This window comes from Trametes versicolor (assembly GCF_000271585.1).
Source record: "Trametes versicolor FP-101664 SS1 unplaced genomic scaffold TRAVEscaffold_5, whole genome shotgun sequence".
NCBI lineage: Eukaryota > Fungi > Basidiomycota > Agaricomycetes > Polyporales > Polyporaceae > Trametes > Trametes versicolor.
This window is the reverse complement of record NW_007360325.1, coordinates 1,346,797-1,372,670: the sequence shown is the minus strand read 5'-3', so window position 1 is coordinate 1,372,670 and position 25,874 is coordinate 1,346,797. Positions and strand designations below refer to the sequence as shown.

General features: G+C 60.0%; 8 protein-coding genes across 8 annotated transcripts; 4 read left to right on the top strand and 4 right to left on the bottom strand.

Annotated features, from left to right (window-relative positions):
• Positions 1-420: 420 nt before the first annotated feature.
• TRAVEDRAFT_46779 (uncharacterized protein) lies at positions 421-1,017 on the top strand (the record flags this gene model as incomplete). Its single annotated transcript, XM_008039215.1, has 1 exon — positions 421-1,017. One exon carries the CDS (start codon positions 421-423, stop codon positions 1,015-1,017), a length of 597 nt encoding a protein of 198 aa, XP_008037406.1.
• Positions 1,018-3,481: 2,464 nt separating this feature from the next.
• Positions 3,482-5,069, top strand: TRAVEDRAFT_71527 (uncharacterized protein). Its single transcript, XM_008039616.1, has 2 exons — positions 3,482-3,612; positions 3,666-5,069. Exons 1-2 carry the CDS (start codon positions 3,523-3,525, stop codon positions 4,725-4,727), a joined length of 1,152 nt encoding a protein of 383 aa, XP_008037807.1. The 5' UTR covers positions 3,482-3,522; the 3' UTR covers positions 4,728-5,069.
• A 39-nt stretch (positions 5,070-5,108) lies between these two features.
• On the bottom strand, positions 5,109-6,874 carry TRAVEDRAFT_71526 (Bud-site selection protein; the record flags this gene model as incomplete). The annotated part of the gene is made up of 5 exons (XM_008039615.1): positions 5,109-5,576; positions 5,647-6,407; positions 6,461-6,536; positions 6,595-6,683; positions 6,749-6,874. The coding sequence occupies 5 exons, from the start codon at positions 6,872-6,874 to the stop codon at positions 5,192-5,194; spliced, it is 1,437 nt and encodes a 478-aa protein (XP_008037806.1). The 3' UTR covers positions 5,109-5,191.
• A 1,303-nt stretch (positions 6,875-8,177) lies between these two features.
• On the bottom strand, positions 8,178-10,679 carry TRAVEDRAFT_64498 (uncharacterized protein). Its single transcript, XM_008039614.1, has 3 exons — positions 10,522-10,679; positions 10,303-10,453; positions 8,178-10,238 (listed from the first exon to the last, which is right to left on the bottom strand). The coding sequence occupies exon 3, from the start codon at positions 10,131-10,133 to the stop codon at positions 8,376-8,378; it is 1,758 nt and encodes a 585-aa protein (XP_008037805.1). The 5' UTR covers positions 10,134-10,238; positions 10,303-10,453; positions 10,522-10,679; the 3' UTR covers positions 8,178-8,375.
• An 886-nt stretch (positions 10,680-11,565) lies between these two features.
• Positions 11,566-15,031, top strand: TRAVEDRAFT_64497 (uncharacterized protein; the record flags this gene model as incomplete). The annotated part of the gene is made up of 6 exons (XM_008039613.1): positions 11,566-11,765; positions 12,056-12,220; positions 12,282-12,785; positions 13,018-13,129; positions 13,185-14,026; positions 14,082-15,031. The coding sequence occupies 6 exons, from the start codon at positions 11,566-11,568 to the stop codon at positions 14,857-14,859; spliced, it is 2,601 nt and encodes an 866-aa protein (XP_008037804.1). The 3' UTR covers positions 14,860-15,031.
• A 2,673-nt stretch (positions 15,032-17,704) lies between these two features.
• Positions 17,705-19,330, top strand: TRAVEDRAFT_71523 (uncharacterized protein; the record flags this gene model as incomplete). The annotated part of the gene is made up of 3 exons (XM_008039612.1): positions 17,705-17,895; positions 18,194-18,467; positions 18,531-19,330. The coding sequence occupies 3 exons, from the start codon at positions 17,705-17,707 to the stop codon at positions 19,023-19,025; spliced, it is 960 nt and encodes a 319-aa protein (XP_008037803.1). The 3' UTR covers positions 19,026-19,330.
• Positions 19,331-19,457: 127 nt separating this feature from the next.
• On the bottom strand, positions 19,458-19,730 carry TRAVEDRAFT_46773 (uncharacterized protein; the record flags this gene model as incomplete). Its single annotated transcript, XM_008039214.1, has 2 exons — positions 19,458-19,645; positions 19,709-19,730. 2 exons carry the CDS (start codon positions 19,728-19,730, stop codon positions 19,458-19,460), a joined length of 210 nt encoding a protein of 69 aa, XP_008037405.1.
• Positions 19,731-20,770: 1,040 nt separating this feature from the next.
• TRAVEDRAFT_36859 (Tcp11-domain-containing protein) lies at positions 20,771-23,336 on the bottom strand (the record flags this gene model as incomplete). Its single annotated transcript, XM_008039102.1, has 3 exons — positions 20,771-22,033; positions 22,114-22,760; positions 22,826-23,336. The coding sequence occupies 3 exons, from the start codon at positions 23,334-23,336 to the stop codon at positions 20,771-20,773; spliced, it is 2,421 nt and encodes an 806-aa protein (XP_008037293.1).
• Positions 23,337-25,874: the final 2,538 nt, after the last annotated feature.

Below are 25,874 nucleotides of genomic sequence, written 5' to 3'. Positions count from 1 at the left end.
TGTTACACAGCGCGCTGCTCTCACTTGGCCCGGCGACTCGACGCGTCGAAGCCACTTCGAGGACTTCCTCCGTGAGATCGGTGCCGACCCAGAGTCGACGCACCTGTGCTGCAAGGGTACGTGTGGCCAACACCTCCTCTAGGCTTCCAGCTAACGCAGCACACAACAGGCACCTCGCCGCATCCACATGGCCATGTGCATACGCACAAGGGATCGACAACTTCTCTGGGATCCAAAGCCAGATTGTCCCCGTCGCGCACGGTGAGCGAGATCTCAGATCACCGCAAGATACCACCACTCAATGCCGGATCTCATGTGCAGGGCGACAAGGCGCGCGCTTCCCCCGAGGGCGCAAGCAGCCACCACCACCACCACCACTCCCAGACGCAGGGTCGTCCCGCTATGGCCCGCGGCCGCACCATGTCCACGCCCAGGGTCGCGGCCCCGATGAGCCCCGCAATTCCCATCGCGCCAAAGAGCCCCGCGCTGTCGTACATCGACCTCGAGACGCACGACGCGACGCCGTCGTTCAACTACCTCTCCTCCGCGCGCGACGCGCTCCTCACCGTCGTGGGCAGCACGCCCGTCGACGAGCGGCCCTCCCGCTCGCCCACTCGGAGCTTCTTCCGCGACCGCGCCCCCATCTCGCGTTCGCCCGACTCTGACTCCAGCCCACCACCCTTCCCCTCGGCCTCGGAGCGCTCCCACTCCTACACCCGCAACCGTTCGGCGAGTCGTACCCCCTCGATCGACTCGCTCGATACGGCCTCGTCGTCGGAGGCGCCTGCAACCCCGCGCATGCACAACAACGTGCTCGCGCACGAGCTGCCGTCGCTCGACGATCTCGAGCGTGCCTCGCGCTTCCGCGTGCAGAGCACGTGTACGCACTGTCACCGCGCGGGCTCGAACTTCCCGAGCTGCGCGAAGTGCGGCGAACGCTGGTGTTCGCGCGAGTGCCGCCGCGCCTCGACGAGTGTGCATGCGCACGCTTGTCACGGACGCGCTGCGAGCGCGTGAGCCTCGCAGAGAGGGGGCTATCACTGTCAACCTCCAGGGCAGCGGCGAAGACGGAGGGGACAATAAAGGGCCTGGGTGCATACTCAGACTATGACACTAGAGTAGAGTTCCAGCATAGGGCCGGGGACAGTACATACATACAACTGCGCGGGTTGTGCGGGCCTGGTGACAGGATCGCCGAGGCGCGTCGACTAGTGCTGGATATCATATGATCTGTATCGCTAGTGCCATTACTGCATATACATTCCATTCTCATGCACGTCTGGACGGCGATAGTGACGGCGTTCTCATGAGACGGGCTCTCGAAGTTCGAACGGCTGTTCCTCTCGGCGGGGGTGGGACAACAATGAGACGCGATGGGCAGTAGTGCGCGAGATGTAGCTCCAGTGCCGTATTTCGCCTTTGCCAGTACTTGGGCGGGTATAGGCGGGTACAATACATCGAAGGTCGTCGACTTGGGCAAAATGTCTATCCAGCAGAAGACGGTAAGTCGCCCCGGATAGCGTTTCTCTCTCTAGTAGCCTATGCATGGGGTGACTTATATCATTCGGGGATTGCTTGCTAGGATGTTCTGCCAGTTGCATTTCTCGTAAATACTGTAGCAAAAGCTCAAGATTTCCATCCCCTCCGCCACGCCGCCTCTGATCACCAACTTTATAGGTTCCGCGTTCAAGATTATCCAAAAAATGCTTTAGAAAACGTATCATGCACGTCATTCCATTGACATCAAACAGGGAAATGGAGAGATGATATGATCATACACAGGACGTTTGAACACTTCATAGAACCAACTGCGTGTAGTACTGACAGCGCAATGGCTACGAACTCTGGATTGTCACTCTTCAGCTCGATACTGATCATGATGACTCGTACTACCTTCACGAGACACGGCCCTGATATAAGGCAGTAGATATCCAATGGTTTCCCTGAAAGATGGACTGTCCCAGAGTATCGTAGAGGGGATATATTTCTGGAGTGGCTAACGTTGCAGAACCGGCTGTCACAAGTGATGGTGTTTGTACATGCCATTCTCATGCACGTCTGAGCTGCAGGGGTAGACTCAGAAGTTCCCATAAGACGGGCCTCCGCACCGTTGTTTCTCTCGGCATGGCACGGGATAACGATGGGACGCGGTGGATTCGCGAGATGGCTGCCGTATTTCGTCTTCTGGCGATGAGCGCTGAGCCCGGGTACAATCCGTCGAAGGACGTCCAGTTGAGTAAAATCGCGGCCTAGTAGATGGTGCCTAACGATAGCAGGTGCTGGTTGGATGGTGTTATACGCATGTCCTGTTAAGCCCAAGCAGACCCTGTAAGTACTTTCACGGGCCTCAAGGGGTCCTCCGTCATCATCCTGATACTGACATTCAAACTGTGCTCCTACCATCGTAAAGACTCACTAATTTGGGTACCCTGGATTATTCACATAGAACCATCCGTTCGTTCCCATAAGACGGACCCCCGAACGGCCCGGCCGTTCCTCTCGACAAGAGATGGGACAACGATGGGACGCGATGGGTTCGCCGCGAGATGGCTGCCGTATTTCGTCTTCTGGCGATGAGCGCGGGTACAATACGTCGAAGGACGTCTACTTGGGTAAAATCGCGATCGCGACCTAGACTGCGGCAGAAGACGGCAAGTGCTCCCCGAGATGCTGTGAGTAGCGTGATTTCCACATAGGCCTCCCGCGAGGCAAGCAGACCACACCCGTTCAGGAGGAGCTCCGGGTCTAGCGGAGAGACTCCGTGATGCATGCCTAATTGGCGGAGGGACGGATAGCACAATCGGCGGATAGGAGCTGCCCGAGTCGTGTGGGCGCACTCATTCGTTATCATATTGTCTGTTTGTGGTCATTCGCATACTCCTCTGTGAAAGATGTGTCGCCAGCGCAGATGTCACCGTATTAATATCTGCTCTGTTCCCGTGCTATCGCTTAGCGCAGAGATTAGTGGTCGTGTGCCACCCGTCCACCAATAGAATTGCGTGCACCGCGAAGGCGACAACGTTCGTTCTGTTCTGCGGTCAACAGGACAGAAGCCGTAGACATGTTTGTACGTACGGCGCTGGACGTCGCAGATAAGGGGGGCGCGCTGGAGACTGGAGCCTGCTGGAGCATGGCAAAGGGCGGCGATTGTTGGAGCATCTGGAGCGCGCCGTCGGTGAGTTTTCGTATAAAATTCAAGGGCGAGTTCGTTGGGAGCATTCGACGCAGCTCTCTCCCCGCGTTCTGCATTTTATCGAGGATAGCTGGTGTTTTGCCGGCGGGGAGGATGAGCTGGGCGATCGGGGCTCGAGCGCGGAGTCGCGGCAGAACGGATCGCTCGATCAATTCAGGGCCAGACGCCCGCCCGTCGCAGGGGAAGCTTACGGTTAGACGCCCGGAGCTCGCCTCGGTCGTGTGACGCTCTTTTCGATCTTTGCCTCCTCCTTTAAATCCTCCTGCTCATCCTCTCGACTCCTCCGCACTCCCGTCCCGTTCTCATCCCTCCTCATACGCGTTATCCGCATGTCCGCCACCGTGTGCGAGACCGCGTTGCAGCCACAGCTCGCTCACGACCACCCTACATCCGCAACGCGACCGGGCCGCTACCGCTGGGTAAGTTTCCCCCGCACTCTCGGTTCATTACGGCTCTCTCACGACCGCCCCAGCCGTCGTTCAATAGCCTTCGCGGCGGCACCAGCAGAAGCAAAAGCAGGCATTCTGCACTGCGAGTCGTCTCATCCGAGACTACCCCGACACCCGCCCAGAAGCCCGTCGCTTCCAGTCCTGCGGCTCCAGGGGTGCCGGTGAGCGCGTCCTTCGACTCTCCATCTCGAGATACGCCTGCCCCCACCGACGTCGCGGACGCAGTACGGGAGCAGGCCCGGCTGCCTGCCTTTGAGTCTCCAGCGGATCCTGTCTCGTCCCCGCCCGCGTCGCAGCCAGCCAAGGCTCATCATGTTCGGGCCAAGTCGACCACCGCCGTCGGCGAGCCCAGCATCGCCCGCCTGGACTTCCCGGCGGCGCGAACGATCCCCCGCGCCCGTGCGTCGTCCTCTGCAACGATGCTCGACCAGCCACGCACGCGCACGCGTGCCCGTCTCCCCTCGATGCTCTCCTCTGTCCTGACCAACCCCAGAGCGGCCGTCCAGACCCGCATGACCCCCACTGCGGAGTCGGATCTCGTCGGCTCGTTCGCACCTACGAGCAGTCCACGCGAGCGACTGCTCAGCCTCCTCTCGTCAGGCGGCGTCGCTCCCTCACCAATGCCGTCGGCCCCACCGTCGCCATGTCGCGCCCCACTGCGCTTATCTACAGCGCACGTTCGTGGCGCGAGTGCCCCGGCCCCCAAGCACAGACGACGCACGACCTCTTCCCCAATCGACGCGCCGTCGTCACCCACACTTCCGTCTATCTGCCGTACGCCGTCATCGTACTCAGGATCAGATTACTTCCCCACCGCACCATCCTCGGCCGGGCCTGCCACACCCGTGCATGTCGCGGCGCCGCTCCCGCCCTCGCTTTCCCGCAAGTCAGAAACACTACATCCAGTCCTCGAAGGCCTCGAGCGCGCGTCCATGTTCGCGGTGCAGACCGCGTGCGCGACGTGTGGCCGTAGTGGCTCAAACTTCCCATGCTGCCCGAAGTGCGGCGAGATGTGGTGCTCGCGCGCGTGTCGCCTGCAAAAGGGCAACGGGAAGCGACATATCTGCTCCGCGCGACGCGGGTGAGCGGCGTCTCCACCGCCCTTCGTCGTGCGTATCATGTTTTTAGTTGTGGCCAAGCCCTTGCGAACTCTTGCCTCTTGCTCCTTGTACGTACCGTATCTCTTGACCTCCCTCTGGGCTGGTGCTTGCGTTATCTTTTTGCACGTCCGTCGTCGATGTTTTGCCTAGAGGTCAGGTTCCGGCTCTGTAGCATGCTGTATCACTACATTATTACTCCCATCTTGCATCATCTATCATCTTCCCCTCGTATACCTTGCTTCATTCAACCGTCGTAAGCGCACGTTACCATCATCTACTCATCTACCTGTACATATGCATTCCCACCTATCTATCTCAACTGCTTTTTCTCACTCGCTCACAACGCGTGCTGCTACGACGGCGATCGCGCAAGCACGACGATCTGCATATCCAAAATGGCGAGTGGTATGGTGCGCTAGCAACCGGGTCGGTACACCGGTACGGACTACCTACGAGAACTTGATCTTCGTTCCCTGAGCCCCAGGGATGATGCTCGGGTTCAGCTTTTCCTTCATCCGCTTCTTCGCCTCCCACGACGGGTGCAGCGGCTTATCGTCGCTCTTCGCGCTCGCGCCCGCGTTCCCGCGCGCGGGCGCACTCGCGCCGACTGCCGCGCGGGCACCTGTCGTCCGCGTCGGCCAGCCGCCGTCGATGGGCGCAGGCGTAGGACCAGTCGAGCGCGGCTTGAAGATGGGGGCCTTCGCAAGAGGGGGCGCGCCAGACCGCGGAGGGCCACCTTTCGCGCCCTTGCCGTTCCGCTGTCGCGGGTCCTGGGGAGGCGGGGCTCCGTTCTTGACGTGGTTTGCGTTCCTGCCGTACTTCTTCTCCCAGATCCTGTGGACGCGGAACAAATGTCAGATACGGAGAATGTGCGGGGGAACGCGACAGCTGAAACGGGGCGTACGCTCTGCGCGCGCGCTGCCCGCGCCGGTTCTTCCGGGGCGCGTCGTCTGCGTCGGAGAGGTCGGACGCGTCCGAGTCGCCGCGCGTGAAGCCGACGGCGAGCGATGGCAGGAACGTCGACTCGCCCACTTTGGTTTTGGGTTGCGCCTCCTTGGCTGGCGGTTTGGCGGCCGCTTTAGGTTTTGGCTTTGCGACGGGGACGTCCTCGTCTTCGCTCGAGTCGCCTTCCCCGTCGGCGTCTTCGTCCTCGTCGGAAGAGTTCGCGACCCGAAGCTCGCCGTCGTCAATGGAGCCGGACTCCCAGCCTGCACCGTCCTCGTCGTCCCCGCCGTCGATGGTACCGGACTCCCAGCCTGCGTCATCTGCGTCCGCTTCATCACCGCTGTCACCCTCCTCATCCTCATCCGCCTCTTTGGCAGGGGCGATCCGTGCTTTCTTGCCCTTGACAGGCCGTGCGTCGAAGTCCGCTTCTTCTTCCTCGTCTGCCTCCCCGAATTGAGCGTCTTTGGCCACCGCAATGGATGGGTCCAGGATTTCTTTGAGCGCTTGTATGATAGCCTGAACAGCGTCCGCGATGATCTTTGAACTGAGCACTCTGCTGTGGACCTTCGCAGCAGAAGAGCCCGGTGGTGAGGGTTCCACAGGATTCTGGGACAACTTCTCGGCTATCGTAGCCTTGATGCCTTCGTGTTCGGAGAGCAAGCGGTCCTTGAGGATCTTGGTCTTCAATGCCGTATTCGCAAATGGCTCGGGGTCGAGTTGCTGAAATCAAGAGTGAGAGGAAGAGCAGCGTTGGCATTCCTGAGGTACAGTACCTTCAGCAACTCAAGTTGGCATTCCAGCTCCTCAGGGCTGTCATCCTTTGCTTTCCCTCTTACAGGCTTTTCTCCTCTACAGATATCCTAGCCTATAAGACGCCGTGATTTCATTCAGCAGTTACAAAACCGACCTCGCTGCCTTGAGCCTCTTCACGACCTTCCTAAGCTCGAAATCCGCCGCCTTCTTCGCCGCCTTGCGCACCTCTTGCACGCCGTGATGCTTGCACACATTCAGCACATGCAACCTGTGGCCCGTGTGCGAATGTCACGGAAGGGCGTACACACCAGTTTCTTCCCGATCAGCTCCTCCGGGGTCTCGCGCTTGACCGGAGGCCTTGTGCTCGTCTTTTCTGCCCGCTTTCGCTTAGTACCCCGAGCTGCACTTGAGCTCGCTTGTGGAGGTGGTGCCATAGTTATCAGTGTGGTATTAGAGCGAGTGAGTGCGAAAGGTCTGAAGCTGCTCGAGCCGCGATCGCATTGGTCGCGTAGCGCTCGTCCCAACTTTTCCACATTGGGCGTCTATCTGTCAAAGCGGTCCGGTTCTGAGAGCGCTTTAAACCTTCCGGATTGGGAAGTTATACTCAACGCCAAACAATTTTAGTCGCTCATCTCGTTCCTCCCGCTCTTTGGTCTCCTTTCCGCCGCCAGCAGTTGGTTTAAGTACGTCTCCTTAGACGTATTCTTGAGCTTTTCTTTGGATTTAAATCTTCCTGCTTATATATGTACACCTAGGACTGCTTTACGACATCGATGGACATGAATTGGTTCGCTCATTGCCCGCCGCCTCCGAAAAGGCTCTGGGCTTGGCTGTCACGGAGTTAATTTACGTCTTCTTTTAGAACTGACCTCCTCGCGCAAATTTTCTTGCTCAGAACTATCTACTCTACCGAGGCACGCCGATGAACCAGCACAGCTTTGGTGGCGGATCGATCTCTCATCTCTGCGATCCTCCGCCCGCGCGAATGGCCCTCGACCCTACGGAAGCCTACGGACCGAGCTCTGCATTTCATTATGCCCCAATATGTGTGATACGTCTCGCGGGACCATTTTCCCGCAGCAAGGATGACCCATACGTACCTGGAGTGCGGGTGAGAGGGTGGCGCGGAAGCATCTAGGCAAGCAAGGGCAGGTGCCGTCCGCGAAAATACATACTTCCAAAAACTCCTCCCCGTCTCACGCCTAGGCACAACCGCACCTCGCGCACCAGCATTTACACGGCGTTCTTTCCGCAGCACCCGTAAAGCTGCAGCTGCGCACGGCCATCTCGGCTCCCCGACAGCCCACGGGCACCTCTCCGTCTCCGCCCCATTTCTCCACGCTGCAGCACTGCGCTCACGTCAAACCTTTCTGGAACCCTGAGACCCTGAGGCCACGTCCAAGGCTACGGACGCGCGCAATTAAGCGGATCCAGGAATGTACCAGGCTGCAGGAGGTTACCAGGCTGCAGGAGGTGACGAACCTGCGCGCCCTGGAGATCGTGTGCGTGAGTGCCATCCTAACGTCCAACGATCATATTGGCTCCCAATGGAACGTCCGCGGGGACCGCTGGGAACGTCGACTGACGTGGGATAGTGCACACAAAGGCGGACGCACGGTGCCAGGCTCGTACTTCCTACTGCGAGCAAAGAGTCTCACGCAGTGACTCCTCGGGCAGCCGAGGAAGTATATAGATTCACAAAGTACTATTGTTTGAGGGTCTTAGGAAGCTCCCCTGCTAGCATTGAAGATTGGATATTCATACATTATGTGATAAGTTTTGCGTCTCCACCGTCACCACACGGCGTACGGGGACCTGTGCGGCTGTCGATTACCCTTCTCGCCGTGCGTCATGCTCGCCAGCGTATCTAAACCAAATTACGCCCGCCAGACGCTTCTCAACCTCCCAATCACCGGTGCAGGAACTCTGGTGGGCTTAGAACGGCACGACGAAGATATCGTCGATGTCATCCTCGTCCATCTCCTCATCCTCGTCCTCCCAGTCGCCATCCTCGTCGTTCTCGAACACCTCCACGCCGTCGACGTCCATGTCCTCGTCGTCAGAGCCTTCGAAGTACTCGAAGCGCTCAACGTGCTCCCCGAGCCACACCTCGTCCGAGTGCGCTACGTCGTCCTCCTCGTTCATCAACAGCGTCCGGAGCGGCGCCCCGCGCGCCTCGCGCGCCGCCACGAGCTCCCGCATCTGCGTCCCGTCGACCCCGGTCGTAGTCAGCGTCTCGAGGCGCGGGAGCAGCAGCTCGCCCTGCGCGTCGCCGGCGCCGGCGTTTGGCTGCGGGAAGAGCAGGTCGACCCAGTACGCGTCAAGGAAGTCCGCGTTGAGGTTGAGCGCGGCGAGCCCCTGCATCTCGCGATACGCGTCGCGCACGCACGCCTCGCTCGCGGGCATGCTTGCGACCTTGAGCGCGGTGAGGTGTGCCAGAATCGAGCGCGCGTTGGTACCGCCGGAGACCCCGGGCCCACTCAACGCGGAGGGCGGTGGGCGCGAGCGCGGGGAGGCGAGGTACTTGAGCAGCTCCGAGTAGTCCTCGTCCTCGAGGTCGAGCGCGAGCGAGGTGAGCGCGGGGAGGGCGAGACGCGGCAGGAGCGCGAGCAGGTACGCGGGCTCGAGGTAGGCGAGCACGAGGTCCGTCAGCGCTGGGAGCGCAAGGGGCACGAGCGCCTCTGGGTCGATGATACCCGCGTCGGAGGGCGTGGTGGTGAGCGGCATGCCGGGCTCCCACTCGTCGGGCGTGCCGGCAGGGCAGGAGAGGCAAAGCGTGAGCGTGCGGAGCCCGGGCGAGTCCCGCAGGATACGCGCGAACTCGGCAAGGCTTGGGCGGACGTCGCGCGCGTGGTACGCGAGCTCGAGGTCGGTGAGCCCGGTGAGGTATGGGGAGCTCTCGCGGTCCCAGGGAACGTGCACACCCCAGAGCGCGACGTGCGTGAGACGGGGTGCGACGCCGCCGAAGAGGCGGAACGGCTGTGCGCGCAGCTCGGGGAGCTTGAACGTGAGGTGCTCGTCCGTATCCTCGTAGTGGTACAGTTGGAGGACCTCGAGCAGCGGCGCGGGGCCGGCGGCGCCCAGGGCTTCGAGCGCGTAGTGCATGTGCTTGTAGAAAGAGACCATGATCTGCAGCGCCTGCCAGTGCGCGACGTGCGGGACAATGAGCTCCATGATGCCCTCGATGACGGCCAGGTCCGGGTCGTGGTCCTCGGGCGCGTACGAGTCGTCCGACATTGAGAAGTCGTCGGCATCGTCGATCGTGCGGTCAACGGTGATCGCGAGCGGAGCCGCCTTCGCGCGTTCCAGGTAGGTTGCCGCGCGGTCGTACGGCGGAGAGCCGACGAAGCGGATGTGTGCCCAGAGGAGCGGGTTTTCGACCGCGACGGCGCGCCAGCGTGCGCAGACGTGCGAGACGAGCACGTTGAAGGGGAGGCGTCGCTCCTTGTCCTCGGCCTCCTCCTGTTCGGTGCGTGGGGGTGTACTTCCCTCCGAGGAGACGGAGGAGTATGTGTCATCGTCGGAGTCTACGTCCTCAAAGTCCTCGTCGGACTCTGGCTCTTCGTCGCGCTCTGGCGTCCACCCGAGGGTGAAGATGTGTGCGAGGAGTTCGGAGGGAAGTTCATTGATCAAACAGCGTCCGTCCTTGGGCGCGACGTACGGATTGGATGAGAGGTCTATGACATCGGCCATTCTTGCGGCGGATGAGAGTGTGGTTTGCTGTTGATGTGGCTAGCAGGTAGCTGTCTTGCTCCTAGGCTTAAAAGAGGCGCTAATATGCGTCGTCTGATATGCTAGCTGGAATGAAGGGGAACACTTCCGATGAGCACGGAAGTAAAGGGCGGCGTCTGGTATGACTTACGCGGAGGCCGTACTGCGGAGGTCTGGAAACTATATGTTTACAAGATCGTTCGTCGGTTCGCGGGTCGATGTTTCTTCCGTAATGGCTAGCAGGCAGCTGTCTTGCTTCTATGCTGGAAAGACGCGCTGATATGCGTTGTCTAGTATGCTAGCTAGAACGAAGGGGAATGCTTGCGATGAGCGCGGAAGTAAAGGGCGGCCCGGCGTTGGTATGACTTACCAGGTGGTAACGTACCGCGGAGGTCTAGAGCCCAGACGTCCACAAGTTCGTTCGTTGGCTCACAAGTCAATGTGTCCCTCCGTAGTCCGAGAGATTTACAGATACTGTGGTGGCCCGCAAAGTCGAGTGTGTGTGGCTATATGTGATGTCTTGTGTCGGTAATTTGCTGCTGATGTGACTAGCAAGTGTCTCGCTCCTATGCTGAAAAGACACGCTGATATGTGTCGTCTGGTATGCTAGCTGGAGTAAAGGGGAATATCTGCGATGAGCACGGAAGTAAAGGGCCGCGTGTGGTATGACTTGCGAGGTGGTAGCGTACCGCGGAGGTCCAACGCCTAGATGTTCACAAGATCGTTCGTCGGCTCGCAGGTCGATGTTTCCTCTGTAATCCGATAGGATTCGAGATACTGTGGTGGTCCGCAGAGTCCGAGTGTGTGGCTATATGCGATGCAGCGGAGAACGGTCGACGGTGGACGAGCGAGAGAGAGAAGGCGCGTCGCGGTCATGCGCACGCCCGACGCGCAAAATTCGGCGCCACAACGCCAGATCTCAATCGTACATCGATCATAGATAGACGCCCATTCGGGGACCAGAAACAAAAATCACAAATAGACGCTCATACACTCTCTTCGGCGTTCAAACGATCGAACATTTGACCACTTTGACCGGCTTTGACTTCAAAGCTTCAACCTTCCGGCATTCACATCGAATGTTCTTGCTGCTACTACATCTACCATCGCGGCGCACATGTCGGGCTGAATGCGTGGGTGTGACTTGCTATATTGACAGACATAGATCCGCGGAGTGGCAATTCGCCGGACGTGTCCAGCCCGAGGTACGTACTTCCATACTCGGAGTGTACGCCCCAAACAGCGCGTTATCAGCTGGAGAATACCAGTGCACGGACCCGGACCCGCACCTCACATGGTCCTTAAGCTTCATCTGTTGTGGCTACGCACCAGAAGGCCTCAGACGGCGGAGGGAAGACCATGAGAGACATGAGCCTCGAGGGGCATGGGAGGAAGGCGGAGATCACCGCGAGAAATGCCGATCGACTCATCGAGTCCCTCGATGGGGAGCCTGGGATTCTTCCCAGGAATAGCAGTATTGGCATTCCTCGAGGCCTCGGGGTTCATTAAATGGCTCAATGTCGGGCAACATGCGCCCGTCGACACGGGCACGACGGTGGCGGGCGTCGGCGCGGCGAGCAATGGCAAGATTGTGCGGAGCGGCATGCCATCACGGTGCGCTCAGAGTAGGTTGACAAGTGCACCCGCCAGGAGTGACATGAACGGAAGGACTGGAGAGCTACGTCCCGCACGTGGCGTTGAATGGAAGATCCCATATAATAGTTAGTCGGCCGGCCGCGGTCGACGTTGGCTGCCCCCCTCCCTCCTCCTCCCCTTCTCTCTTCCGTATGTTCTTCCCCCTTCATGTCTTCCCGTCCTCTCCCCCCATCCGCTAGTCGTTCTTCTCCCTCCGCGCCGAAGACAACACGGCTGCAGCCAAAGTCTCTGCTCTCTCTCCCCCACAGGCTCGCCCACCCGCCCCCGCCTCAGCCCAAGGCGCCCTCATGGGGCATTACCCCGCATTTTCACATCCCACTAGACGAAATCCTCGACCGCAAGCACTTGCCACCGTTGGGGTTGAAGGATTTTGAGGAGTGGCTGCTCTTCATTGACCGTGCACCGGAGAACTTGTACGTCATCTGTCTCATCAGTCCAACTTGATATCCGAACACGACGCCCGTCTCCGTGCAGGTACTTCATCCTTTGGCTGCGCGACTACAGCGCTCGCTACACAACCTGGGCTCGTCAATGGAGGGAACAGTCGCACCCTCGGGGGCCATCCACCCAGGCGCGTGCGTACCGTACTCTCTCCACGCCGCACCCACCACCGAACCCCGCCCTCGCCCTCTTCTATCTCCGTGCAAAGGAGACGTTCCTTTCACCTGACGGTCCTTATGCTCTACGACTCCCGCAAGATGTCCTCTCTCCGTTTCAATCCTCTTCACTCGGTGTTGGAGTAGGCGGGCCAGCTGGTGGCAGTTGGCCGCATGCGTATGCATCACATCACTCAGATTCACTGTTCGGCTCCCCTCCACCACCACCAGATCCTGCCGTCTTCGCCGAGGTCGCCGACCGCGTCCGTGCGAGCCTTTCGGAAAGCCTGGACCGCTTCGTGGTGGCGACGTTCCACAATGTCGGGATGCCTCGCGCATATTGTGGGTGTGCGGGCGGGACGGTCATTGGTCTCACGGGAAGGTTCGTGCTTTATTTCCGCCCTCCGGCGCGTGCGTCTGCATTACGTCGACTGTGGTCTTCCCCGAGTCGGTGGCTTTTCGTTTGTCGCGCCCCGACCATTCCATCCCGTTTAGGCAAGCCAGCTGCCTTTAATGGAGACCCAGCTATTCCAGACTTATGTTTTACACCCACGCCCATCCACGGCTGCGGACGGACGTCGTTCTAGTGCAATTCGCTCACACGTTGTTCACAGCGCTCCAATCCTACTCGCAAACTTCCTCACTGGTGGCTCGCGATGGTGGCGCTTCACGGCCATACCGGGCATGTGGCTCGGCCTCACCATCGTTCTGTCTGCCATGTACGGTGTAAGTGCCAACTCCGATACTCGCCCCCGATGACTTTTGTTCACGTCGCCTCTAGGTTTGCATGATGATATACGTCTTTGGAGACCTGCGACAGCTTCGGTCATTCGAATTGGCACGCTTCCCTGATCCGGAAGTATCGAAGGCGAAACCGGGAGTGACTAAGGAGAAGCTTAGCATCAAGATGTTCAGCAAGTACGAGCAGCACCCAAGCAGAATGGACTCCCCAGCTGCGAGTCCGCAAGCTCTTACCGGTCCCCCACCGCCTTTGGTGCAAAATGCAACGTCTCGAGGCGGACTCACAGCCGCACAACCTCCGAGCGAGTCTCAACAGAGCCGCGCTCCCCGACCATCTCTGTCGAAACTTCATATCGTCCCTCCACAACCCGCGCATACCCGGACACCCATCCGGACATCGTACAGCACATATCCCGACTTTGGCCTGATGCAGTCCATGTCTTCCGCGTCTACTTCCCACTCGATCCACTCAGGCAAGCGAAATGCTCGCCAACCGTGCTTCGCTCCCGTTAGCGACCAGGAGTACGATACCGACGACGACTGCGGTGCATCTGGATCCGATTGTGACTCGGACTACAGCAGCAGCAGTCTCGAGTCCGATGCGAGCACGGACGCATTTCATAGCTCCGTGACAGACGAGGGCGTCAGTATGCACGCAGACAAGGCGATACAGAAACGGAGGAGAGCGCGTCGGAGGCGGGAACGAGAACCCCAAATTCATATCTCGGACGCGTTCTTCGACGAGCACCCATGTCCAGAAGGACCTGCTACTGCTGATCCCCAAGAGCGCTCGGGCCGTACCTCGATATGGGGCGACAGCAGCGAAGAGGACATTGGGACTGGCGCGACCTTCATACATTCTTACCAGTGGGATGACGAAGGGTGAGCTTCCCTTACTCTCGAAAAACTATGGTTTGCTCACCACCCGCGCGCCCAGCCAAATATGCACGCACGATGTCGAGTCTCAAGCCCAGTGCTCGGCGGAACGTCAACCGATGGGTTCCTTCGATTTCGATGGACTCCCTCACCTGCGCAGTTCCCGTTCTGTGCGTTCGGACTCTGGAGCCGTCGCCCCGTCACCCTCAATGCCTCCCTATGCTGCGTCCACCCCGCTCGCGCCTAGCCCTGCGCCGGGCGAGTCGGAAAAGCCCTCTCGTGTGCACTTCGCTGATTCTGAGCCTGGTCGGGAACGCACCACGGCTCGTCGGCCGCAAGGGCAGCAGGACGCACCACCCAGCCTCTTTCGTCAGTTTCTTGGGGTCATTCAGCAGAAGTGCGGGCCAAAGAACGTCGCAATGCAGCTCCTCGGATCGCGCAGTGCAACTTCCCCTTCGATCAACGAGAAAGAGAGAATGCCGGAGCCTCGGACGCCCGTGTCTATCGGTCCTCTTTCCCCATCCTCGACGCTCGCCCCACAGTCACCGATTTGGCCCTCATCATGTAACGCCAACCCTCCGTCACCTACCTCGACGATCACGACCACACTCAACTCGTCGGTTGTCGCACGACCTCAGACGAAGGCGACATGGCAGGCGCGTGTGCGACGAATGCTTGAAGTTCCGGCGTTTGCCTCGCCGCTGACCCCGGTGCTCAACCCGGTCGTGACGCGAGGGCAGTGGGAGATCGTCGTCCGTAGTGCGTTTATTGCGCTCGTGGTCAGCGCAGTTGTCGTCGGTGCGTTGGTCGCGGTGCCCGAGACCCGCGTCGTGCGGTGACTGTCGCGTTGTGAGAACGCGCGGAGAGGATGGGACGCGGTGCCCCTGATGTGTATGCTGTCTGTTGTTTGTTGTCTGTTGTCCGTATCCGTCATGCACGTTGTCACTTGTTGTTTTTCATTGTCTTACCGCACTCATCACATTGTTTTCCCCGCATTCCCTTCATCCCCGCCTGGCCCGTCTTTCCTTCGCGCGCACTGTATTCATACCACCGGAGCGTCCCCTGCGGAGATTTTCATTCTTCCCGTCGACGCAGCATTCGAATTATAAACGCTTAGGACTTTCGCTCTGTCTACATACGTACTGTACCGTGTACTCTTTCTCTGCCACAGCGTATGCAGCCGCCCGCGTTCGACTTAATGGTAGCCGCACCTTCCTTTTCTCGCGTCCTCGGACTTTCCGCTCCATTCAGTCTGCCTACGGCGTATGTATCGCGTTCACATGCACGCTCCAGACGGTTCTCGGCTGCCGTCGACCGCTTCTGACCCACGGCGTGGGATCCGCGCGCCGTTCTCCTTGACATCATTCGTACATGCGCGTTTTGACGTGTGCGGCTAGCCAGAGCGAGTTGTCTTCTTCGGGGGCGCGGTGGTCATTCGGTGCGTACGCTGATCTGGCGTCGGCAGGTTATAATAGAGATTTGACGAGAAGGAACATATGTGCAGTATTCACTGATGCGTAGAAACCGCGGGGTATCCAAGTCTGCGATTGCTGTCGGATGCCTGCCAGCCACCGTCCGCCTTTGTGTGCACTGTCCCACGTCAGCCGACGTTCTCAGCGGACCCCGCGGACGTACCACTCAGAACCAATATGAACATGGGACATTGACGTTAGGATGGCACACGATCTCTCGCGCAGGCAGGTCTCCGCTGCAGCCTGACGCGTTCCTGGATCCGCTTGATTGCGCTCGTCTGTAGCCCCGGAGGTGGCCGCAGGGCCCTGGGGTTCCAAAAATGCTTGAATTGGGGGCAGTGCTACAGAACGGCGAAATGGGACGGATCGGAGAGGTGCCCGTGGGCTCTCGGGAGTAGGCTGGATCGATGTGCGAGAGGAAGTGGGGAAGACCTGCGGAGTAAAGCCGTTCTCACCTTTACCTACGCGCATTATGCTCTCACAAATCGCAAGGAAATGGGCATACCATCATATCGATTACATGTCCTAATTATCCTCACCAGTTTTATATTCTCGGCCACTTACGAGAAATGGGGTGTGTAGAACTAAAGGACATCGTGGCCACCCATTAAGCATCTTTCGGTTTCTTCCTCGCAAAATACGAGAAGCTCCATGTTACTTTAAGCCACCGCTGATGGAGGAAAGGACACGAAAGGGCCTGGAGTTGAACGAGATGGACGGCTAAAAAGTTTGGCGTTGAGTACAACTTCCCAATTCGGAAACCATCTAACCGGGCCGCTCTGACCGCCAAAGGCCTGGGCCTGAGGCCTGAGGCCTGAAGGTGGACAAGTTGGAACGAGCGAACCGGCGATGCTGGCCGCGGCGATGGATCAGTTGGAGTACGTTCAAGGCATGTGTGAGATTCAGGCGGTGTTCATGCTTGCAATTATATGGGGACATATTCAGTTGCTGCTAGAATACAGTGTACAACTCTACACGAACGCAGTTATGACGTCGTGCGCGAGCAGGGCCAGGTGAGGTGGGCAGGTTTATCAGCGTAGCTCTGCGGGTGCGGGGGACGCGCGGAAGGTCAGATTATTGATGGTGCAGTTTGTCGGTGGTCCAAGTCAAGAATTTCTACGCTGAATGTGCGGGGCCGTGTGCGTCCGCCTTCGGCCGCGGAGGGAGTCGTGGGTATACCAGGCTTCCACCTTCCAGATATTGCTGCGATCGGTGTGCGGAAGCGAGTGGCGGGAATGAGAAGAGTGAGGTTGACGCGATGTACGCGCGAGGTCGGTCATATGTGGTGGCACTGGCACTGACACCGGCTGCTTTGGGCATCCATTGTGGGTCACTCGCAGTGTTCGGGTGGAATATATTATTGGAACGAGAGTGTACTTTCTGCTCGCTTGGCCGTATAGGAGCTGCCGATCGATAGATAAGCACGAACGTCGAAGACCTACGTTCAGGGGAAGGTCTAACGTCGAAGCCCTGCGCGGCACAGTCATATGTGACTTCTGCTTCGCAGCAAAGTACTGCGGGGGTAGCGAACATGTCTCGCGGGAGCAGTATCGGTACGCACGGTCACGTCGCGACGGGTGGGGCCCCACGCGCGTGTACCGCGGCAGCTGCAGCTGACCGTGTCGATCGCCCGTTGCGAGACTGCGACCCTACTCATGGTTGCCGCGTGTTGTGCGCCGCGGCGTATCTGCTGGAGACGCGATATCCGTTCGCCCTACGCTGTGGGACGTCTGTCAGAATGCAGGATGCTTTCTTCACGGGCCTATCTAGAACGAGTGTGCGGCGCACCATGCAAGCTTACTACAACTGGCATGTCTGACACGGCTGGGCTTACATACTGCCGCCCTGCGAGGGCATCGCTCTGAATGGAGATCACCTGGATAACGCCTCGGGGGGATGAGCGAGTGCGTAAATCGCGGCGCGTGTTCTTCCGACAAGGAGGCGAAACTGCCCGGACGCAGTTCAAGCACGCCCGAATGCGCGGTGGACACGTCGATGAGATACGAAGTGACGGTGCCGCGGGCTCCGTCGAGGTCGTGACAGAGCCTGTAGGGAAAATCGCTCAGGGCATGAAGATGGGCAGATGGCGGTGGTAGGAGAGAAGGTGGGCGTGGGTTCGGTATTTTGCTTGGTTGCCCCGAGGAAGCCGGGCGCCTCCGTAGGCGAGTGCCCCGGATCGCCCCCCGCTGTCCCCTCTTCCTCCTCGACCACCATGGCCACCTCTTCGTCGGGGTCTTCGTCGGCCTCCGCCTCTTTATCGCCGTCTGGGACCGTCTCCGCTACTGATGGCGGCCCTAGCAGCAATCCAAGTCCCCCATTCTTTCCAACACAGACCTCTAGCGGGGCAGCAGCCACCGGCACCCAGGATCCAGGCCAGGGGCCACCATCGTCGTCGCTCTACCTGTACGTCCGCTCGCTATTTCGAATGTTACATCACATATGCTACGGCGGGCGGTGTGGGTGAATACGCGACATGGTGTCCACAGACAAATGCCGCTGTATGATCGGGCAATATACAGATGGCGGCTGCATTGACGCGCTCAGGCTGCGCCTCCCTACCCGCCATCGTATGATTTCCTCTCTCCTACATTGCTTCTCTGGAGTGCCAACACTCGTTGACCCTCTTACCCTCATACCCCTGCTTGGCATTCTTCGGCGCACGCTCCGCACACGACCTAATCATGCGGGGTTCCACCTTCAGGTTCACGTTCCTCGCAACACTTTTCCTCCTGTTGGCGATCTCGTCTGCGATCATCATGCGCGGGATTTTCCTTCGCCGACGTTTCCGCCGCCGTCTTGAGGAAGCCATCGCAGCGGGCGTGCTGCTCTCCCCTACGGAGGAGGCCGCCGGCGGCTTCGGCCGAGGCATGGGCGGACGGCGCAAGCTCAAGCGGCCGACGCTCTTCGACGTAACCGTCCTCCCGCCGTACTTTTCCACCGGGAGTCCGCAGGCCGGAAAGTGGGAGCGCGTTATGGTACGTGCTTCCTTTTCATCGTATATACAACATCATGCACACCATGCATATCGCCCCTCTTAGCCTGTCACAGCGAGCGTAGCGTCCGAAAAGCCCGGGCTGGACCCGTTACCTCCCCCCGAACCGACACAGCCAAGTAACCCCCCACCCCAACCACGCCTCACTGCGCGAATGCTGCTTGAACGAGCTGGCTACATCATTCCTCGGGCACGACTGCGCCGGGCTACACCGCCTACACCGCGAAACGAGACGTCAGGCGCGGGCGCAGGCTCCGTGCCGCCGTCCCCAGGAATCCCCATGGTGCAGAGGGATCCGGTCTTGCGCGCCGCGGAGGTCAATGTCTCCGTCATCATTGCAATGCCAAACCCCCACCGTTCGGCGTACGCGCCTCCGGCGCCGACCCAGGCAGGGGTGCGCCTGAGCGACACGGCGAAGGGCAAGGCGCGCGAGAGCGGTGCGTGGGATGATGTTGAGGAAGAGGGTGTTCCGGACGTCGTAGTGGGATCCGCAACGGTGCTCATGACCAGCGAGGATACGCGCGCGCGCGAGTCTTCGTGACAGATTCGGCCGTCTCTATCGCCCCTGCCCGCCCGTACGGTGGTTAACACTATGTCCTCGACCACCGACAAACTCCACCATCATGCATCAATACTCTAACCTTCCGCGCGCCGCCCGCACCCGCATTGCTACGCTGATGGACCGCTCACTTGCCCCCTCCCGCCCACGACGTTACGAATTCGTTCATGTAGAATTGTACACTGTACTCTAGCAGCGGCTTAATATGTAACCCTGTATCATCCCTTCGGATAGACCGTACTCCGGACATTGCATATATACATTATGTTATAACCTTTGTGTTTCCACCGTCACCACACGGCGTATGGGGGCCTGTGCGGCTGTTTCTCGCCGTGCGTCCGAAGGCTCGTCAGCGTATCCAAACTAAATCACCGGTCCCGCCACTGCCCAATCACCGCAGGGATCGTGACGGGCTCAGAACGGCATGACGCAGATGTCTTCGAGGTCGTCCTTGTCCATCTCCTCGTCCTCGTCATCCTCGAGAACCTCCACGCCGTCCACGTCCATGTCGTCCTCGCCGCAGACGCCGCAATCTGGCCATCGCATCTCCAGCAGATACGCCGCGGCGCTCAACACGCGGAAGCCATGAGTAGGGTCGCAGTCTCGCAACGGGTGATTGACACGGTCAGCTGCAGCATCACGACGTGACCGTGCGCACCAAATACTAGTACTGCTCCCGCGAGACATGTTCGCTACCCCCGCAGTACTTTGCTGCGAAGCAGAAGTCGCATATGACTGCGCCGCGCAGGGCTTCGACTTTCGACCTTCCCCTGAACATAGGTCTTCGACGTTCGTACACCCTCGAGCTCATCTATCACTGATCGGCAGCTCCTATAGAGTCAAACGAATAGGAAGTACCTAAGCAATATCTACCATCCGATTGAACAAATACCAAAAGCGAATCACAAAGGATGTCTAAAGCAGCCGGTGTCAGTCCCAGTGCCACCACATCTGACCGACCTCGCGCGTACATCGCGTCAACCACACTCTTCTCATTCCCGCCACTCACTTCTGCACGCCGATCGTAGCGCGACAGAGCGCGACCTGGAAGGTGGAAGCACAGTACATCCAAGACGCACACGCTAGCCACGGGCCCCGCAAAAGCAGCGTAGAAATTCTTGACTTCTTTCGATTCATTATCGACGGTTCTAGTCCTTACGGTAATTATGTACAACGCGCAGCGACCGCTGCAAGGCTTCGTCATCAGAACATTATCATCATCAGCGCGACAACTGCATGCAAGTCAGGGAACGAGCCATCGGGAGTGAGCGTCCCGCGGAACAACGGCGGGCGCAATGGGGATGGAGGAGGAAGAGCGGGGCTGCAGGGAGAGCACCAGGAAGGGAAGCAGCAGCCGGTGCGGGCGCAGCAAGGGTGGGTCGGAATTAATGTACGTGCTCCGGGCGTGCGAGGACGGGCACGGGGGGAGGGAGGGGGGCAGTATACGGCCCCACAAGACAAAAGTCATGGCGACGCCCGTAAGCGTAGGCGAGACATACGCATGGCAATGGCATGATGGCACAGAAGGCGGCAAAGGCGCATAGAGAGCGGATGAGCGCGCGCCGCCCAAAGCGTCGCGGCGCGCGGGTCGGGGGGCAGCAGAAGGGCGATGTCGGAGCATATACACGAAGGGGTATACATTCTGCCTGTTGCGGCGGCGCGTGTGTCCGGCGTTGGTTGGCATGTCGATGCTTGCAAGTGGGGGCGGAAGAGACTGACGGCGAGTGCTATGACTCCGCCGCGGCAGGGGTCACGGCGGCGCTCGCGCAGGGGAGGACGTCCTTGTCGAGGAACGCGGGGTGCGCGTACAGCTCGCCGTACACGTTCATGTGGATCTCCACGAGCTTCGCCGCGCGCTGGGAGATGTGCGCGACCTCCGCGCCGAGCGGCTCGAGCCCGCTCGACGTCGTCGGCGCATCTTTTGAGGGTAGCACCGGCGCTGCAGCCGTCGGTGAGGTAGGTGGCAGGGGTGCGGGCGCAGGCGCGAGCTGGGGGATGACGATGGCAAGGACGGCGTCCTCGACGCGCTCGCGCAGGCGCTTCCTGCAGAGCACGCTGAACGGCGACCCGTGCCGCAGGTTCGCCTCCGTCCACCCGAGCGCGAACTTCACGACCTGCATGTCCGGGGAGTGCAGCTCCCGTGCGCCAGCGGCCGCGGCAGCCTTCATCGAGCCCCCCGCGCGGTGCGGCTCCGATGCGTGCATCGCGACCTGCAGCGCGACGTCCTCGATCTCCGCGCGCCACTTGCGCAGCTCTGCCTCGCGGTCGCGTTCGTGTCTTGAACTCGAGCCTGAACCGGAGCTGGTGCCAGCAGCGGCGGACCTGCTGCTCCCGAGGCTGGACGAGCCGGGGCGGCGGCCCTGCATGAAGCAGAGACCGGGATGCGCGGGCCCGATCTCCCAGATCTCCTTCTTGAGCTGGACGAGTGCGTCGGGGGCGACGGCGTCTCCGCGTGTGCGCGGTGAACGGTTCAGGGGAGAGTGTACGAGCTGGCGGTACATCATGAGGAGCATGTACAGCGCTGTGAAGTCCGCGGCGTCCGTGTTCAGCGTGCCGAAGCGTGCGTAGTCGAGGTAGAACGTCTCGGGGTACTTCGCGTAGTACGCTGCATGGCTGCTGCTGGAGGCATGTGAGGATGGGCGAGAAGACGATGACGAGGCGGTGGTGGAGGGTGTGGTGGTGGTAGGTGTGGAGAGCGTAGAGGCTGGAGGGGAGGGCGCGCCGGCCGCGGGTGGGTCGAAGATCAGGTTGACAGTGGCTTTAACCACGGCCATGAGCACCTGCGTCGGGCGCGAGGAGCTCATGAATAGCTCCGATTGCGAGCATCCACCGCCACTGAGCTCCTTCCACGCCTTGCCCAGCCACTCACGCGTCATGTGGATCGTGCGACGCGCATTGTGCCTCTCGTCCGAGAAGATCTGCACCTCGTAATCGCCCGCCGTCCGCACCAAGTACGGCCTCAGCGTCTGGAGTTGATGATTGGCCACATCCTGCAATCAATGCGCGAGAAAGAGAGGAAAAGGGACCGATCAGGCGTGTATACTCAGACGGAGATGCGATCAGCACTCACCAGCTTCATCAGCTCCATGATCTCGAAGCACATCCTGATCGCGCGCACCGCGTCCAGTTTCGTGCCATTCCCCCCCGGGGCGCACGCACGCGCGAGGCCGACCATCTGGTCCACCGCGGCGTCGCGCATCGGCGCACAGTGGCAGCGGATGATGTCCCCGATTACCTGGAAGAGCCCCGAGGGGTCGAACAGCCCGTGGCTGATCTCCTGGTTGATGAGCCCCGGGTCCAAGTGCTCCTTCAGGAGGTTGATGTGCGCCAGGTTCTGGTGGTACTGTGGGTTCTGGGGCGATGGCGGGAAGAGCAGCTCTGGGGGCCGCAGGGTCGGCGGCTGTGGGGGCTGGATAATCGAGACCAGGACGGCGAGCAGCTCAATCAACAGCGGTTCGATGCGTGAGGGCATGCGCACGGTGGCGAGGTTGCCGCTCCCTGCGTTGTACCGCACGGTAGCATGTTTTGGCGCCACTGGGATCGCCTCGCACGCACAGCGGAGCTCGGCTACCTTGCCGTGGCTGTCGACGGTCGTGCATGTACACCCGGTCTCGAGTTCCCGCACGATCGTGAGCCAGTAATGGTCTGCGAGATCGCGCTTCCGGCGGCTCGACGTTGGACGGAACTGCAGTCCAGAGTCAAAGAGCAGATCATGGCCTACAATAACGACGGGCGTATGATGAGGACGGGATATGTACAGGTGAGAAGAAAGGGCCACTGACGGAGCTGGGGGTTGCGGAGGATTGCGTCAAGGTCTAGTTCTTTGAGCGTCTCTCTGTTTATGGGCGGCGTGTGTGGGGGTATATGCGGCGAAATCGAACATGGGTCGATGGGAGAGACGGGGACGGAATGGGACTTGGAAGACACGGATGCTAGCCTCTGGGGACGCAACAATGACCCGCTGCTGGGGCCCGGCTCGGTCGCGGAAACAATGCCAGTATCGCGGTTTTCTACGCGGCGGCGCTGGATATAGCGTGGCGAGGGTCGCGCTGACCTGCTGCGAGTGCGGTGTGGTGAGCCTGGTGGCGTACTGGGGATCTCTATGCGAAGGCGTTTGGCAGAGGGCTGGCCTTCGCGGTCCAGTTTGGGGGAGAAAGAGACACCAGGGGCCGGACAGGAGGAGGAAGAAGCGGGCGTAGACCAAGAGGTAGCCATACCTTGCCTCGAGCGGGCGAGCATCCACGAAGAGCTAGAGGGGCCGTCTGGGGCGTCGGCCGGACAGCGAGGGGTCATGCTGGGGTCGATGCGGATGGCGTCGGTGCCAGTAGCGGCGTCTGCGGGTTGTGGCGGGGGCACGGGGACGAGGTCGTCCTGGTCGGCCTTGCGCTTGCGGTTGATGTTGTGGATGGGACGGCGGGACTCATGGGCAAGGTCGTCCATGGGGGGAGGGCGGGGGAAGAGATAGAGAGCAGCGGAGGATATGGGCGGCCATATTTAGGGAGGCGAGGAGAAACGCGTGGTAGCAGCCCGCTTGGGCGACACGCTGCCATAAGGCCCATGCCCACCCATCCCCTCCCTCGCCCCCTGCCTATTCCGGCCTCCGTCCGGCCTTAGCCTCTGCACATTCCACTAAATAAGCCGCCCTTTGTGCCTCCGCCGCAGCGACACAGAGACATTTTCACGGCTGAATACTGCCCATCAGCCTCCGCATTCTGCCGCCGCCGCTTGTTTCTGAGACCGACGCTCCGCACGCCGGGAGCTGCCCAAAGCGGCAGGTGTGCGGCGCGTGCCATCACGCGCGCTCTCCCACATGGACCCACTCCGCCCGCCCGTCCGTCCACCACGACCCTTGGCTGCTGGATATCCGGCGCATGCATGGGGAGTTGTTTCTGGCATCCTGGGCATGTCTTTGTGCCCATTGAGGCTGTCGAATCGGGCACATCCACATATGTTGCAGTCGCTTCACACGTTCGAGCCGCACCATCACCACGCGCTGGGCCCTCCCTGCCCTGCGCTGAGCTCGCCCTGCGTCCTCCTCGCGAATACGTAAGGGGACAATCAGATGGGCTCCGGACTTCCTCCAGCCAACACAACACCTCCTCCGTGCGACTCCGGCCTCGCCTTTAGCCACCTCCTCGCGCCCAATACACGTCCCTCCCCGCCCGCGCGTAGCGAGCCCATCGCCGCAGCCTGCCCGCCCCCTGAAAGCACACAAACAGAGCTTGTCTGCGCAACGAACATCCAGGGCCTGCCCCGCCTCCCACGCACTCATCTCGCACAGGCCAATCTTTCATTTCAGATGGCCCATCGCGCACACGAGGCTCTCCCCCTCCTTTTTTCCAAACAAACTCCATTTCCCCGGTCCGGCGGCGGGACTAGCGTGCGGAGAATGCCTTTGGCACCTGCAACACGCCCCCGCCGCCCACCCCCATGCGCGTCTTGTGCCCGCATCTCTGCTGGCGGGCGCCCCGGACGCCACGGTAGGCGTCGTCGCCGTATGTGCTGCGCGTTGCAGACACGCCGCCTTCCGCGCTTGGGCGGTTTGCATTCACTCTTGCCATGCACTCGGACACACGAAGCCCGTAAACGGAGCCGAATGGGGGGCATGAATGCCGAGGCTGCGCCGCCGAGGGTACCGTGAAAAAGTCCCGGGACTTTTTAACTAACAGTTAATAACTGGTGGCCTTCCTGGGCCCTTTTTAACCAGGGTTATTAATTATTTTTAACAGATTGTTAACAACCGACACAAACCTTGAGAAACGGCTCATAGCAAGGGTTGTTAACCCGCGAGGAGCACACCGAACAGTATGGTGATGCGGACGAGGCTCGCAACGACTACAATTCCACATCAAGCCACTTCCCGTCGAAGGAGAGCTCGTCAATCACCCACGCCCTTCATGAATGGCGCTCGCAACGGATGAGTCTACTCAGCTGTGTTGTCCTCGGCGCTGTTCAGTCATGAAAGCATTTGACCACTTCGACAGACCGTCCCAACCTTCCGCGACGGCGTGTATACACCTAGGTTTATTGACGCTTTTTAACAGGCCTCCTCATCCCCGTCCCTTTTTAACAGTTATTAACAGGTTATTAACACGGTTAATAAACAGCTGTTAAAAAGGGAGCACTTCTTCACGGTACCCTAGGCTGCGGGGACATCATCCCCAGAATCCGGATATCCTGCGATCCGCCGGTACACTGGACAGACGGCAGCGGCGTCCTGCGGAGGTGCCGATGATCCCATCCCTGTTTCGCCATGCATCTCTGCATCTGACCGGACTGGCAATGTAACGTACTGCTCGTGGGATGCCTCGTGCAGCGTCTTGTTCAACACGCTGATACGATCTCCCCGCCCGAATGTAGATGCCTCTTCAATCTTGTTGAGGAACCGCCCCGGCCGGTATTATGAAGTTCAGTTACAACGCGTGCGCTCGTTGCGACAGCTTCGTTCGCCCGGAACCGGGCGGGCCTTTGTATACGGTGCGTCGTCTGAATTTAATACACGCTCCGCAACGCTGGAGCCCGCTCCCATCATCAGTATGAACGTGAACACAAGAAGACTGCCCGGGATGTCAAAGTGCGACACCAGCTGAGACCGCGCCTACCTCCTGTATAGGCAGTTTGGGCTCCGTACTATTCGCCTGGGATCATCCGCCTGCATATGACGAGCCCATATTCCAGCCGGACCCACCTCCGACGTTCCAGTCGCCGACACACAATACTTTCGACGACAGGGGCACAGTCACAACATCCCATCTCCAACAGGGCCAGGGCCTCCGCCAGCTCCAGCCTCCGGTCCCCGCCGCCCCCTGCGAACACAGACACTGCTACTGC

What these genes read in the sequence shown, in the direction of transcription:
- TRAVEDRAFT_64498 (XM_008039614.1), bottom strand. Translation starts at nt 10,133, where the DNA reads ATGGCCGATGTCATAGACCTCTCATCCAATCCGTACGTCGCGCCCAAG.
- TRAVEDRAFT_71527 (XM_008039616.1), top strand. Translation starts at nt 3,523, where the DNA reads ATGTCCGCCACCGTGTGCGAGACCGCGTTGCAGCCACAGCTCGCTCAC. An exon ending in GACCGGGCCGCTACCGCTGG is followed by an intron (nt 3,613 to 3,665) that starts GTAAGTTTCCCC and finishes CGACCGCCCCAG; the next exon opens with CCGTCGTTCAATAGCCTTCG.